General features: G+C 45.9%; 1 protein-coding gene across 1 annotated transcript; it reads right to left on the reverse strand.

Annotated features, from left to right (window-relative positions):
• Nucleotides 1–768: 768 nt before the first annotated feature.
• On the reverse strand, nt 769–2,673 carry LOC133104110 (cationic amino acid transporter 3-like). The gene has a single exon (XM_061209789.1). It carries the CDS (start codon nt 2,659–2,661, stop codon nt 769–771), a length of 1,893 nt encoding a protein of 630 aa, XP_061065772.1. The 5' UTR covers nt 2,662–2,673.
• Between the last annotated feature and the right edge of the window lie 10,041 nt (nt 2,674–12,714).

Genomic DNA, 12,714 nt, shown 5'->3' on the forward strand with positions numbered 1-12,714 from the left:
CACCCCAATCAGATCTCTTGTGCCTGTTTACAGTTATTCCTCATTCCTAGCCCCAGCTCCAGGCAACCACTAATCTACTTTCTGTCTCTATGAATTTGCCTTTTCTAGATATTTTGTATTGATGGAATAATACAAAATCTAGTCTTTTGCGTCTGGCTTCTTTCACTTAGCATCATAGTTTTGAGGTCATCCATGTTATAAACGTAGTTCATCCCTTTTTATGGCTAATATTTCATTGTATGGATGTGCCACATTTTGTTTATCCCTTTGTCAGTTGATGGACACTTGGGCTTTTCCATTTTTGGCTATACCGAATAATGCTGCTAGAACATTTACACGAAGAACTTATTTATTTTTTTCAGATTCTTTTTCCCATACCAGTTGTTACAGAATATTGAGTAGAGTAACTTATTTATTTATTTATTTATTTATTTTTTTTGTTTTGTTTTGTTTTGTTTTTTTTTTACCTGCAGGTTAATATTTTATTTTTTCTCTAGTTTCTGGCTACCTTGTACTTTCTTTGTGAAAATTCATCTTGCTGCACAGGTATGAAGCATGCACTTTTCTGAGTGTATGTGTATATATATGTAATGCTTTGAAATGGTTACTTAAAAATTATACAACATAGAAGTCATTTTGTCCACTGGCATTAAATATAGGGCTGTAAATGCATCCCACCTTCACACTCCATAGAGCCTCAAAGTGCCCCTTGAACCAGAAGATACCTCCAGTCATGGTGGGATTCCACACAGCATCTATGGCCTGTGGTTAAGATGATTCAGCACGAGGGATGTTTTTATCAAAAGTCTGGGAGTTGGAGGCTGGTGGCTGTCGATTATTCTTCTCCAAGCTGTGTCGGATCCCATATCCAAAGTATATGACAAATCCAATCACCATCCAGACACCAAATTGGGCCCAAGTCCCAGACGTCATCTGCATCATCAAGTAAACATTCACAAAGATGCTCATCAGCGGGAGGACAGGTAAAGCAGGAACCTTGAAGTGAAGAGGAGTGGGGCTCTGGGGCTGCCTCCAAATGATAACAGTGACCCCAGTGATGAACAGTAGCAGCAGCACAGCTGCCGTTGTATACACGGGGTCTCCAGAGAACACATGGCTGGGCCACTGGGCCAGGATCAGGCTCAGGACCGTCAGCAGGAGAACAAGCAGTGAGGCACATCCACAGATAATCTGGCCAGATTTCCGAGTGGGGATGGTGTTGATAGGGTCACACAGACTCTTTAGAATCTTTGAGATTCCTGCTTCAGGTACAGATTCCAAAGGGCTTTCTTCAACTACAGGCTTCATCTCAGTTCCTTTCTCTGTTTTCTCAATCTTGCTTAAATTCTGGTCTGGTTGGTACCTGAGGACAAGAACAGAAAAAGACACCAGGGAATAAGCAAGCAGGGTCCCGATTGACATGAGGTCCACGAGATCACTGAGCTCGAAAAGTAATGCCATGACCCCTGCAAGAGTACCAGAAGCCAAGGTGGCCATGATGGGGGTGCGTGTACGGGCATGGATCCGGGCAAGTCCCCGGAAAAGGAGCCCATCATCTGCCATTGAGTAGATGACATGAGGCATAGGGAACATGGCACCCAGGAGGCTGGATGTAAGAGCACAGAGGGTGCCAACAGCCACGACATATCTGGCAGGGGCCCAGCCGACATGGAGGAAAGCGTGTGGTAAGGGGCTGTCGGGATGAATCTGGTAGTAGGGCACCATGAGGGTGAGTGCCGCCGAGACACCAGAATATGCCAAAAAGCAGATGCAGAGTGATATCACAATGCCCAAGGGGATGGATCGCTGAGGATTTCGGGCTTCTTCCCCTGTAGTGGCAATGGCATCAAAACCAACAAATGCGTAGAAACAGGTAGCTGCTCCTTGGAAAATCCCATCGAAGCCAAAAGGCACAAACCCTCCAGAACCCAGAGGGCCCAAGCTAGAGGTGTCATTGGATCCAGATGTGTGCAATTTGTAGTCCTGTTCTGTGAGCTGCCAGTTGTTCAGATCTCCCTTGACGAAGCCAGAGATGATCGTGAAGCTGAGAACCAAAAGGTTCAAGCCTGTGAACACTTTGTTAACCAGGGCTGACTCACGAGCTCCCAGAACCAGTACTCCCGTAAGCAGCAGTACCAAGCCCAGAGCAAAAAAGTCTGGGTACTTGGCCAGGAAGTAGGGCACATGCAGAGAGAAAGTTCCCTGTAACACCTGAGAGATGTAGTTCCCAATCAGGCTGTCAAAAGCGGAGCTCCAGGCCCGGGCCACGCTGGCAGTGCCGATGACATAGGACAGTATGAGGTTCCAGCCAGTGATGAAGGCACACAGTTGTCCCACTGTGACATAGCTGTAGAGATACGCAGAACCGGAGCATGGTACCCGGGCCCCAAACTCGGCATAGCAGAGCCCAGACAACACAGAAGACAGGGCGGCCACCAGGAGGCAGATGACAATCGCTGGCCCAGCTTTGTCCTTGGCCACTTCACCAGCCAGGATGTACACACCAGCTCCCAGGGTGCTGCCCACGCCCAGGGCCACCAGGTCGAGGGTGTTCAGACAACGAGCCATGCGGCTCTCAGACTCTTCCCTGGGCTCCAGAGGCCGCCTGCGGATCAGCTTCTGACCAAATTGGTAAACATCCTGACACAGCATCTTAGACATAGTTGAGGAGGCTACAATCAAATTCTTGGAGCAGGAACTGAAGCACTGGATCAGAGTCAGTGAGGTTTAAGCTGTGTAGGGCTGGAGCGGATACATCTCTAACAACCAAATCTGGGAATGCTTCCACGATAAAAGACCAACTTATTTATTTTTAATGATAATCTGTGTACGTGAGTTGGGGTGGAAGAGGACAGTTTCAAAATGCAAGTGATATTTGAGGAAATGATCCACTGATTTTTACTTCACACTACTGTTTTAAAAGTTAAGATGCTGTTGACGTATATTTCTGTCTGATTCACAACGCACACCCACTTGATTTGTTCTGAGGAGTACCATGGCCCAGAAAATTCAAAGCTGCCCTCTCGTGGTATTGTGAAACCAAGGACAAGACTAGGGATGAGAAACAAACAATTTAGCAGACTAGCTTATGTAAGCCCTCGAATGTTGGAAACAAAGGACAAGAAAAGCAAACTGTAGGATGACCCAATTCAAAATGAAGTCTCTCTTCTAGCATGTATATTTGTGTTTTTACGTAGGATCTTTTAAGGATAATTCAGAAGTTTAGAATGAATGTGCTAAGAGTTACTTAGAAATTATCAGTTATATCTTAAGGGAAGGAGAAGAATCCAGGAAGCCATCAGGAAGGAGTGGATTATGCAAATCAAGGCTACAAAAGTATTTGGGGCAGGGCTGGAGGGTGAGAGGGGAGTGGATAGTGCATGATTTTGGAAACAGTACCCAAGTGTCTTGTGTGGGACCCCCTCCCCACCTCTCACCGCCCACAGAGCTGATGCCCCCGCCCCAGCTCCTAGGTGGGAGTTTTATCCAGGACTGAGTGAATGCACTGGCCAAAGTGACTGGCTTAGAGATGGGCATACGATTTAATTTTGTTGGCCTGAAGTTTTTCTTCTTTTTTTTGGGTGGTGGGAGATTATTGGGACAGAGAAGCTGGTTTTATACTGGAGTTGGTGAGCTGTTAGAAGTCTTGTGCTATTGGGTACAGCATATGAAAAAGAGCTGCCCAAGAAAGAAGCCAGAGGAGGGGAAATAAGTCTCAAGGGACAGAGATTTCTGATGGCATCACTTCAGTACCTAGATGTAGCAGGGCCCGAATAAATTCCTCCCTGTTTTTTTTTTTTTTTTTTTTTTTTTTTTTAATAAGCCAGTTTGAGATGGGTTTTTGTTGTCTGCAATTGAAAGAGTCTTGACTCTGCTCCTGCTTGGAATAAATCGAGGTCATCAGAATTTGATTTAAAAACATGAGAGTGACAAGCTCTCTCTTGTTCCTGAGTGAGGTAGACCAGATTTGCCCCTGTTCAAGTGTTTCTGGCTGAGCTTTAGAACACAGGAAGCAATTTGTTTGCCTTTTCCTTGGATCATCGCTTCCTCCTCTCTTCCCCTGCTGGGGAAGTGATCTGAGATTGGGAGGGAAGTCCTGAGCAATTTAAAGTCTACTTGGTTCAGTGCTCCTTCCTACTTTCTTGGCCCACTTACCCGCTCAGGGAAGCTGGTAAGAACAAGAGCCACTCATATTACACAGATGAGAAAACTGAGACTGGGAATGGCTAGGCATTTGGGTCAAGGAGACACAGTGAAAAGATCAAACTGCCTGGGGCTGTCTGTCCCTTTCCCTGCCAACTTTCACTTTGAAAGGGGATCCAGACCTTGCTCGTCCAAGGGCAGTTTCTTCACCTGCCCGCTAGGCTTCCTGATGACAGGGCTGTCTTGTTCGCTGTGACATCCCCTGCAGCTGGCATAGTACCTGGTCCACATTAAACACTCAACAGATACTTGTGATGACAGAAGAGAAGATCCAGACGTGGAGAAGAAGGAAAGGTAGACTTGGAAGAGAGTACACATTTTACGTGCTGAGTGGGGTATTCGAAGCCTAACATCTTCTGAAAAGAATTAAGCAGTTGTGAAGCTGGTGATTACTAAATTGGCTTGAGACTTTAGGTAAGATAGCAGTTAAAGAAGATGAGTCTTATTCTGACAAGAAAATGCCTAGGAATGAGGACCCTATACTGAGTAAGGTCTTTGTACTTTTTATCTGTGTTGCTCACCATTTTCCTGAAGCTAGTGATTATTTTCATTTCACAGATGGGAAACTCCAGGCTTGGAGGGGTGATCATCACCCAGCAATGACAGCATTCTGATTCCAACCCGCCTGACCCCAAAACATCATGTTGGAGCTTAAAAAAAAATCCCTGTAACTGAGCTGCAATTCCTACCAGTTAAATTCTTTGAAGACTATAACCCGGTATCAGAATTTTTAGTTTTGCAGCTGCCTCCAAATTTGAGGACCGCTGCTCTAAGTGCTTCTGGCTCACCTAGAACCAGCAGTGATGGTTCTAGAAGCCTTCTTCACCCTTACTAACCTTTTCTCTTTCTGGAGGCTCCATGCCTTGCTTGCTTCTCAGCCCGTTTTTACTCCTTTAGGAATTGTCTGGTGGGACTTTGTATTGATGGAATCATCTCAGTGGTGGGTGATTCAGAGGGTGGACTTTCTGCAGGGTGATTCATGCCCAAGTCTGCAGTACCGATAACTCACCTGCTTGCTTCATTTCATCTTAAACAGCGGCTGCTGTGTGGAACAGCCGCCTGGGCCAGGAGGGGGCTAATGGAACATGGTTTCTGAAGACGGAAAACTGAAGATGATTTTACCTAATTATGACCCCTTTTGATTTCCCCAGGCTTTTCCTTTGGGCTTATGTGATGGGATCAATACATTTGCTTTGTCAAGAAAAGCCGCCTTAACTATGAGTTTCAGCTGTGGAAAATTGTCTTGTCCTCAGTTTCGAAGTCTCCATTGTGGGCGGCTTCTCAGACTGGCAGCAGCAGCATCAACTTGGCACCTGATAGGAATGCAGAGTCCCGGGCCCCCGCTCCCAGCCCTGTGATTCAGAATCTGCATTTCCACAAGATCTCCAGGGGATTTTGAGTGGCTTCTGTTTAAGAAGCCCCATAGGGTGAGCCCAGAATATAATAAAGAGACCCACCAATATTCTTTAATGATAATAATAACAGTAGGAATAACGTCAAGGGGCCCCCGGGACCGTGCTAAGGAGTCTTTGATGTATTATTTCATTGAAACTTCTCAACAACACTTGATGGAGGTGCTAACATTATTCCCATTTTTCCTGGCAAGGAAACAGAAATAAAGTGCCGATGTTGGTGAGAGGCAGGGCCCTGGACCGAACTCAGGTCTAGTCTGCTTGTAAAGTTCATGACCGCAGGCTCTATGCTGTGATGTTCATCTGTGTGAATGAATGAAAGATGAGGTCTCAAGTTGCTTCCATTTGTTCATTCCCCAGATGTTTTCTGAGTGCCTGCTTTGGACCAGGCATGGGGGGTGGACTTGGAGAGGGATGATGGAGCCCGCCTCCCCATGGTGCTCCCAGGTCAGAGGAGGAAGGGGAGGAGTAGGAGACGTGAATAAATATTCACATCCCTACAGGCACCGCAAGTTCGTGTCCCGGGCTAACCTTGAGGGGGAACTCAGCCCTTTGCTGCTTCCCCAAAGGGAAATCCATTGCTCCAAGCACCGTGACCACATGCACGTTAGATTTTGTCCCCACTAGACTTCTCGACCCTCCTTGTTCCTTCTGCAGACACAGCTCTCTGCCTGCTGGTCCACAGGCGCTGGAGATCCAGCCGCCTTCTGAGTTTCTCACCATCGCTGGCAAAGGCACGCCTTTCCCTCGGGATGAGACTGCCCAGAAAGATTGCGTTAGCATCGTTGTATTCTCTGGTTTGATATCAGACCAGAAGTGCTCCGTACGGATTCATCTAAAGATGGAGGGGTCACTGAGGAGGGGATGGGTGACTCACCGCGCTGGAAACGTCGGTTTTGTTGTCTAGTTTTCTACTTCCTTTTCATACCTTAATTAGAAACGTTTCCGTTTCTAATATAACCCTCAGCATGTAGAGGGTAAGGCAAGTAAAATAGGGTGGCAGATCAGAAGTTTCCTTGAATCATCTCTAGTGGTTAGTTTTTGTTTTCATTTCTAGTTAATTCTTTTTGCACATCTAATCTTAGTGTGTTAAACCCAGTATGTAAACCAGGTCACGGGAGAGCCCGTCTCCCTGAGCTTGGAGCCCTTCCCTCGTCTTAGTCTCAGCCCCTCTTTTCTCCTCTCCCTCCCACCAGCCCCCCCTCTTGCTCCACCCCCCACCCCTCACTGGCCTCTGCGTTTGTCAGGATGCTGTTGCTTACACGTGCAGTAGCTCAGTAACAGAGTGTCCAGGCTTAGCGCTAGCTTCAGGCGTAGCTGGAGGCAGACATCAAATGAGAACAGCAGGAATCTCGTCTCTTTCATCCGCCTGCTTTTTTTTTTTTTTTTTTTGACATCTTTATTGGAGTATAATTGCTTTACAATGGTGTGTTAGTTTCTGCTTTATAACAAAGTGAATCAGTTATACATATACATATGTTCCCATATCTCTTCCCTCTTGCATCTCCGCCTGCTTTTTTGATGCTGGCTTCCTCTTCGGTTGCTCCTCCCGCAGCCCCAGGCAACTTGGTACCCAGAGGGCCAGGGGAAGGAGGGCCTTTCTTTCTCAATAGTTCAAGTACTGAGAGTCTCCTGGGGCTGCCTTGGGTCTTGTGCCCAAGACGTGGAGGACTCATGAGCCGGGCACCACCCTTGTGGCTGGTATTGAGGGGGCTCTGTGTCACCTGATCCGCAGTCCTGAGGCAGCAGTCACCTGTGACCGCCATGGACAAGGGCAAAGGTTGAGACCCTCCCGTCGAGTCCAGCTCTGCCAGTCGCAGAGGTGTGTGACTGAAGCCCATAGGCAGTGACAGTCTCGCTCACGGCCACACCAGCCTTGAGCCACTCCTCGTCCCGGGCTCTCCTGAGTTTCAGCTCAGAGTTTCCTCTGTTGACTCCCCAGTGTTTTCAGAGAGGGGCAAACTGTTTTCTCGCCTGATACACAGAATCCTTCAAAGCACCTCCTGTGGCATTCGCCCTAAAGGACCATCTGTGACATTGCTCTTGTGTTGCCTGTGATGGTGAGTGGGATGTGCCACCTCTTAACAATCCAGCACGTGTCACAGCATAAACGGAATAAACACAGGGAAGGATTTTTTTTCCTCCTACAGTTAGAAACGAAGAAGGAAGCTTTTTCTTCTTTGTTTCTCAGGATTGTACACGTATTTATTTTTCAGGTCAGACCTGTGCTCTTTGACATTCGGGGAAATGAGTCAATTATTCACGTATCTCATGGGACATACGTTTTTTGGCTTGAGCAACTCACATCATTAGCTGCTTCCCACTGCCACTCAACTGCTGGCTCTGGGGGTAGACATGCTTTCTGTGTCGCCTGATGAAAAAATGGCAAAAAGGATAATTTGTAAGAACGTTTCTGTATATTTATTATACTTCCATTAAAAAGTACACAAAGTTCTCTGTTGGGGTTGAGAGCTGCTGAAGCCCATTCAAGCCTGGAGAGCATTGCTACGGCCACGTGCTGCATCACGCAGTGGGATTGTGGGCGATGCATGGGCCGTGGAGCCTGGCTGTGGCTTAGTCCCAGCTCTGCTTCTAGAATTCTGAGGAGCCTGAGTCTGGATGATTAACCTCCTCCATGATCCTAAGTTTCCTTGTCTACAGGACAAGACATTAATAGTGCTTCCCTCACAGGGTTTTCATGAGAATTCAATGAGTTAATATATCTAAGTGCCTAGTCCAATGTCTGGCACATAATATCAATACTACTAGGTAACGCATTTTATTATTATTATGTTTTACTGATTTGGCTCTCAAATAAGTGTTTTTACGTGAGAAAGGTTGAGTTCTTCATTTGAAGGGTTTACTTTTATTCTGTGCTTTGTCATCTGTTTCTTCCCAGTTTCTGGGTTTATGTTGGTTCTTGGATGGCCCAACATCAATTGCAGGTGCTTGACATCCTGACGGGAAATGGTGATGGGAAAGAGATTTAAGCCCCTGGGGTACTGGTTTTTGTTATTTTAAAGAAATCAGCGGTGCTTGTCGGTTTAGGTGGTTCTGCAAGTTTGGTGTGCATGGTAATCACCTGTGGATTGTTGAAAATTTCAGATACCTGGCATTACCTCTGATCAGCTGGGTCACAGATTTCGGAGAGCAGGCTGGTTTCTCACACTCCACATCTGTTACTGATAGTCACCAAATTTGAGGATCACTGGTGTGTTATATTCTTTTTGGTTAGACTTGAACTCACCTTTAAGTGTATTCATGAAGTCACTTATTCATTCAACATATTTTTTATTGACCAGTTTTCCATGCCAATTACTGCTTTCCGGTGGGAGAGGTTGATGATAATTAAACAAACAAATTAACAAGAAAATATAAAATAGTTATAAGATCTGTGATAAAACAATACTTCATGTGAGTGACTGGGGTCTTCTTTAGAAAGAGAGCAGGAAAGGCATCTCTGAGGATTGGGCTGGAGCCTGAAGGACAAGAAGTTTCCAATCATGGGAAGATACGGGGAAAGAGACTTCAGGTAGGGAAAACAGCAGGCACAAAGATCCTGGGGCGGGAATGAGTACGGTGAGTTTGAGTCCAATGAGGGGGGAGTATGGGTGGGCACGGGGGGTTGGGGACTTACTGGGGGAGATCAGATCGTTAGGGCTTTGTAGGGCAGGGTAAGGAAGTGGAATTTTATTCAAAGCCACTGAAGAGTTTTGAGCAGGAGTGTGATGTTATCTGACTTAGATCTTTAAATGGTTGCACTGACTGCTGTGTAGAGAATGGATTTTAATGGAAGTGAGGGTGGGTAAACGTTTTCAGCCAAGGAGGCTGGAGTGGTTGTAGCCCCCAGCCCCACAGAAAAACATCACAATTAAGCTCAAAAGTTCAACTTAAATAAGGACAACAGGCAATGATTTCTAGGGGTGCAGGAAGACAACCACTGCAGTGATTTCTGCCTTGGCCATAGGAGGGTGAAAGTGAACATAACTTAACAAATGAATGAAAATCATACTGTGCTTTTGTTTCCAAAAATTAAGCATTTTTGAACCTAACCGTCCCCCTGCTTAAAATGCACAGTGGGTTCCCACGTGAAGATCTGGGAAAGTGGTCATGGAGGAGACAATGACAGCCTAACATCCAGGGTTGTTCACCCCAGAAATGGATGCACTACCAGGGCTACCCACAGACTTTGGAAAAATGTAGCACGTAAAAGGATGAATTGTCTTCTTGGTTTTTATGACAGCTCGATGGACACTCTGTTTTGAACATGTGGACTCGTGGTTGTAGAAATATGCATTAAAGCCTCGCTTCATAGTGCTACGTGCCTCTGAGGGGACTGGGCCATGGCTCAACTATGCTGTTTCCAGGAGAAGTGCTAGGGTGTCCAGCTTGTGCTTGGGAGTCAGGGGCGGGCAGCCCAAGTTTGAATCTCCACTTCTCCACTCGTAGCTGAGTTGCCATAGACTCCTTAACCTCCCTGAGTTTCAGATGCCTTATCTGTAAATAAGGAGGATCCTAGTGTTTGCCTGAAGGAGTGATTGCAGGGGTCAAAGAAGCAAGTGCTTGTAAGGTACTTAGCACCGTTCCTGGCATGGGGTCAGCACTGCACACAGATGTGTATTTTTGGCTGTGCATTATGCTCATTTGAAAGTCTCTGTGTCCTTGCTATTTAAAAGGTGGTCCCCAGACCAATAGCCACATCCCCTGGGAGCTTGTCAGAGTCAGAAATGCAGAATCTTAGGCTCCACTCCTGACCTGCTGAATTAACTTTTGCACTTGAACAAGATCCCGGGTGATTCCAACAGGCGTTTCTGTTCAGAAGCACTGCTGTCAGCTAAAATGTACGTAGAAAGGACAGCTGGATCAGTTTTGATTATGGAAAGCTGTCGGCAGCATCGTGTGGGTGCAAAAAGACATCAGCACCAGGGCACAAAATATGCAGTGACCCTAACTTAGCTGGGCATTCTTGGGCAAGCACGTAACCCCTCTGGGACTAAGTTTCTTTATCTGTAAAGTGACTCACCTATGTTAGAGGGTTGTTGACAGGATAAATGAAATAATGTGAAAGCTGATATAAAAGAGTGAAAAATATGTTATTTTTATCTTGTTTACATAGAAAAGGGACATCGTAATTCCTATAGCTGTTAATACAATTTTCAAAGAATTCGATTCCCCATTTTCCACATTAACTTGCCTTGTGGCAGTGGACAAGACCTATTATTTGGTGTCTCGATTATAATAATGGAGTGACAGTGACCCAGGAATTTCAGCCTGGTATTTTTGTAAACTAAATGGGAGAGTTCTGTAGTTTGGCTAAAAGGCATTGCCCTAGAAAAGACCAGCAGTGTGGTCAATGAAGATGTTTATGCCATTTACAAAGTAGTCACAGAATTGCAGTGTCACGTACGGTGGCCACGAGCAGAAGTCACCAGGATGCTTCCAGGTGGTGTGGTTCAATGTGACACATGTTTATCAGCCACAGAAGCCTTTTATTATTTCCAAACATCACAATCAAAGCAAGAAACAAGTAATATTGTTCACATTAGCACAGATCAAGTACAAGAAACCCCAATATATTCCAGCACAAGAAAAATACGCAGTTGTATACCAAAGACACAGCATAGTATAAGAATTCATGGGGGGCGGGGAACGTGAGGACAGCCGGAAAACACAGCTTGAGGTCCTCTGTGGTGGAAGGGGGTCTGATGGATGCATGTAGCACACAGCCATGGACAGCGCTTATCAGTGAATCTTGCCCTGTGTTCACAGGAGTGAATCACTTTACTTGATACGGTATAGACCTTGATAACAGGGTCACCCAACTTTAACACCATGTCGAGCATAAAGGAGTAGTGAACCAGAAACCATCCTCCTTAATAGATCACATCACATAGATAAAATGTGATAGAGGCACAGTTCTTAAGAGCAAAAACAGCTTCCAAGAAAGCCACAGGAAGCTCACAGACTCTAAGTCTCCAAAACAACTGTCAAGCAATTTCTTGAGACACACGCCTTCCTACTCATGACTGCCTCTCTTGTTTTAAAGACAGAAAAGGAATAATAGGAAAAATTGCTTTTTTAAGATAGGGAAATGTATACTTTAAAATAGCAAGGTATCAAAATACTTTGTACACAGGTATGTTCTGATTTTCCAAAGCACTTTATCTCTCTTTCATTATTTTGAAAACTGCCCTGTGTTGAATGTATAAAAACCCAACAAGAACAACAATAACAACAAAAATAGAAGTGGGTTACGTCCCCATGCTGTTTGCAGGGGGTGGAGGCTGGTGTGGGGTATGGTCAAGAAGAGGGGCAAACAGCATAGCATTACTTGTTCCACAAAGTCTGTTGTTTTTAGGAAATTGTTTTACCGTAAATAGAGTAGTAGACTAGAAACCCAGTCTCGTATGAAATGAGAGCAAAGCCATCCAAGCAGCTGGCAGCCGGAGGTTGGTAGCCGTAACAGGTTTGCTTGGGAGAGATTCAAACCACCCTTACTGTTACTGCGAATCCTTCAGTCTGACCTGAAGCATGAAGGCATGGGTGGGAAGCAGGGTGCAGGCAGGCGTCACAGACCCTGGGTGCGTGAAGATGAATGCAGAAAGCGCCCAGAGCAGCCTCCACGGATTTCCCCCAGTGACTATTCGGGAAATCAGAGTTTGTGACTTAACCCACGTTGGCATCCTCTCAGAGAGCCTGTTATAGACCATTTTCTCCTTTCAAAAGGCTTTCTGCAGGCTTAAAAACAAAAGACACACTGGGACTCCCCTGGTGGTCCAGTGGCTAAGACTCCGCGCTCCCCGTGCAGGGGGCCTGGGTTCGATCCCTGGTCAGGGAACTAACTAGATCCCACATGCCGCAACGAAGGGTTTGCGTGCTGCAAAAAAGATCCTGCCTGCCGCAACTAAGACCTGGCGCGGCCAGAAAAAAGCCCCCAAAACCCCCCAAACAACAACAACAACAACAAGACACAAACGACCAAGACTGTAAACACATTTTTATGTCTTTTAAGTATTTTTTCCCCCTTCTTTTTGAACACTTTGGCTGGATGGAGGGTCAAAAGTGATCAGACCAATAACCCTTCCTATGGTCCTGCATC

The sequence above is a fragment of the Eubalaena glacialis genome, chromosome 13 (genome assembly GCF_028564815.1).
Source record: "Eubalaena glacialis isolate mEubGla1 chromosome 13, mEubGla1.1.hap2.+ XY, whole genome shotgun sequence".
Taxonomy (NCBI): domain Eukaryota; kingdom Metazoa; phylum Chordata; class Mammalia; order Artiodactyla; family Balaenidae; genus Eubalaena; species Eubalaena glacialis.

Excerpts from the sequence above, each read along its gene's own strand:
- LOC133104110 (XM_061209789.1), bottom strand. The coding sequence starts at position 2,661 with ATGTCTAAGATGCTGTGTCAGGATGTTTACCAATTTGGTCAGAAGCTG.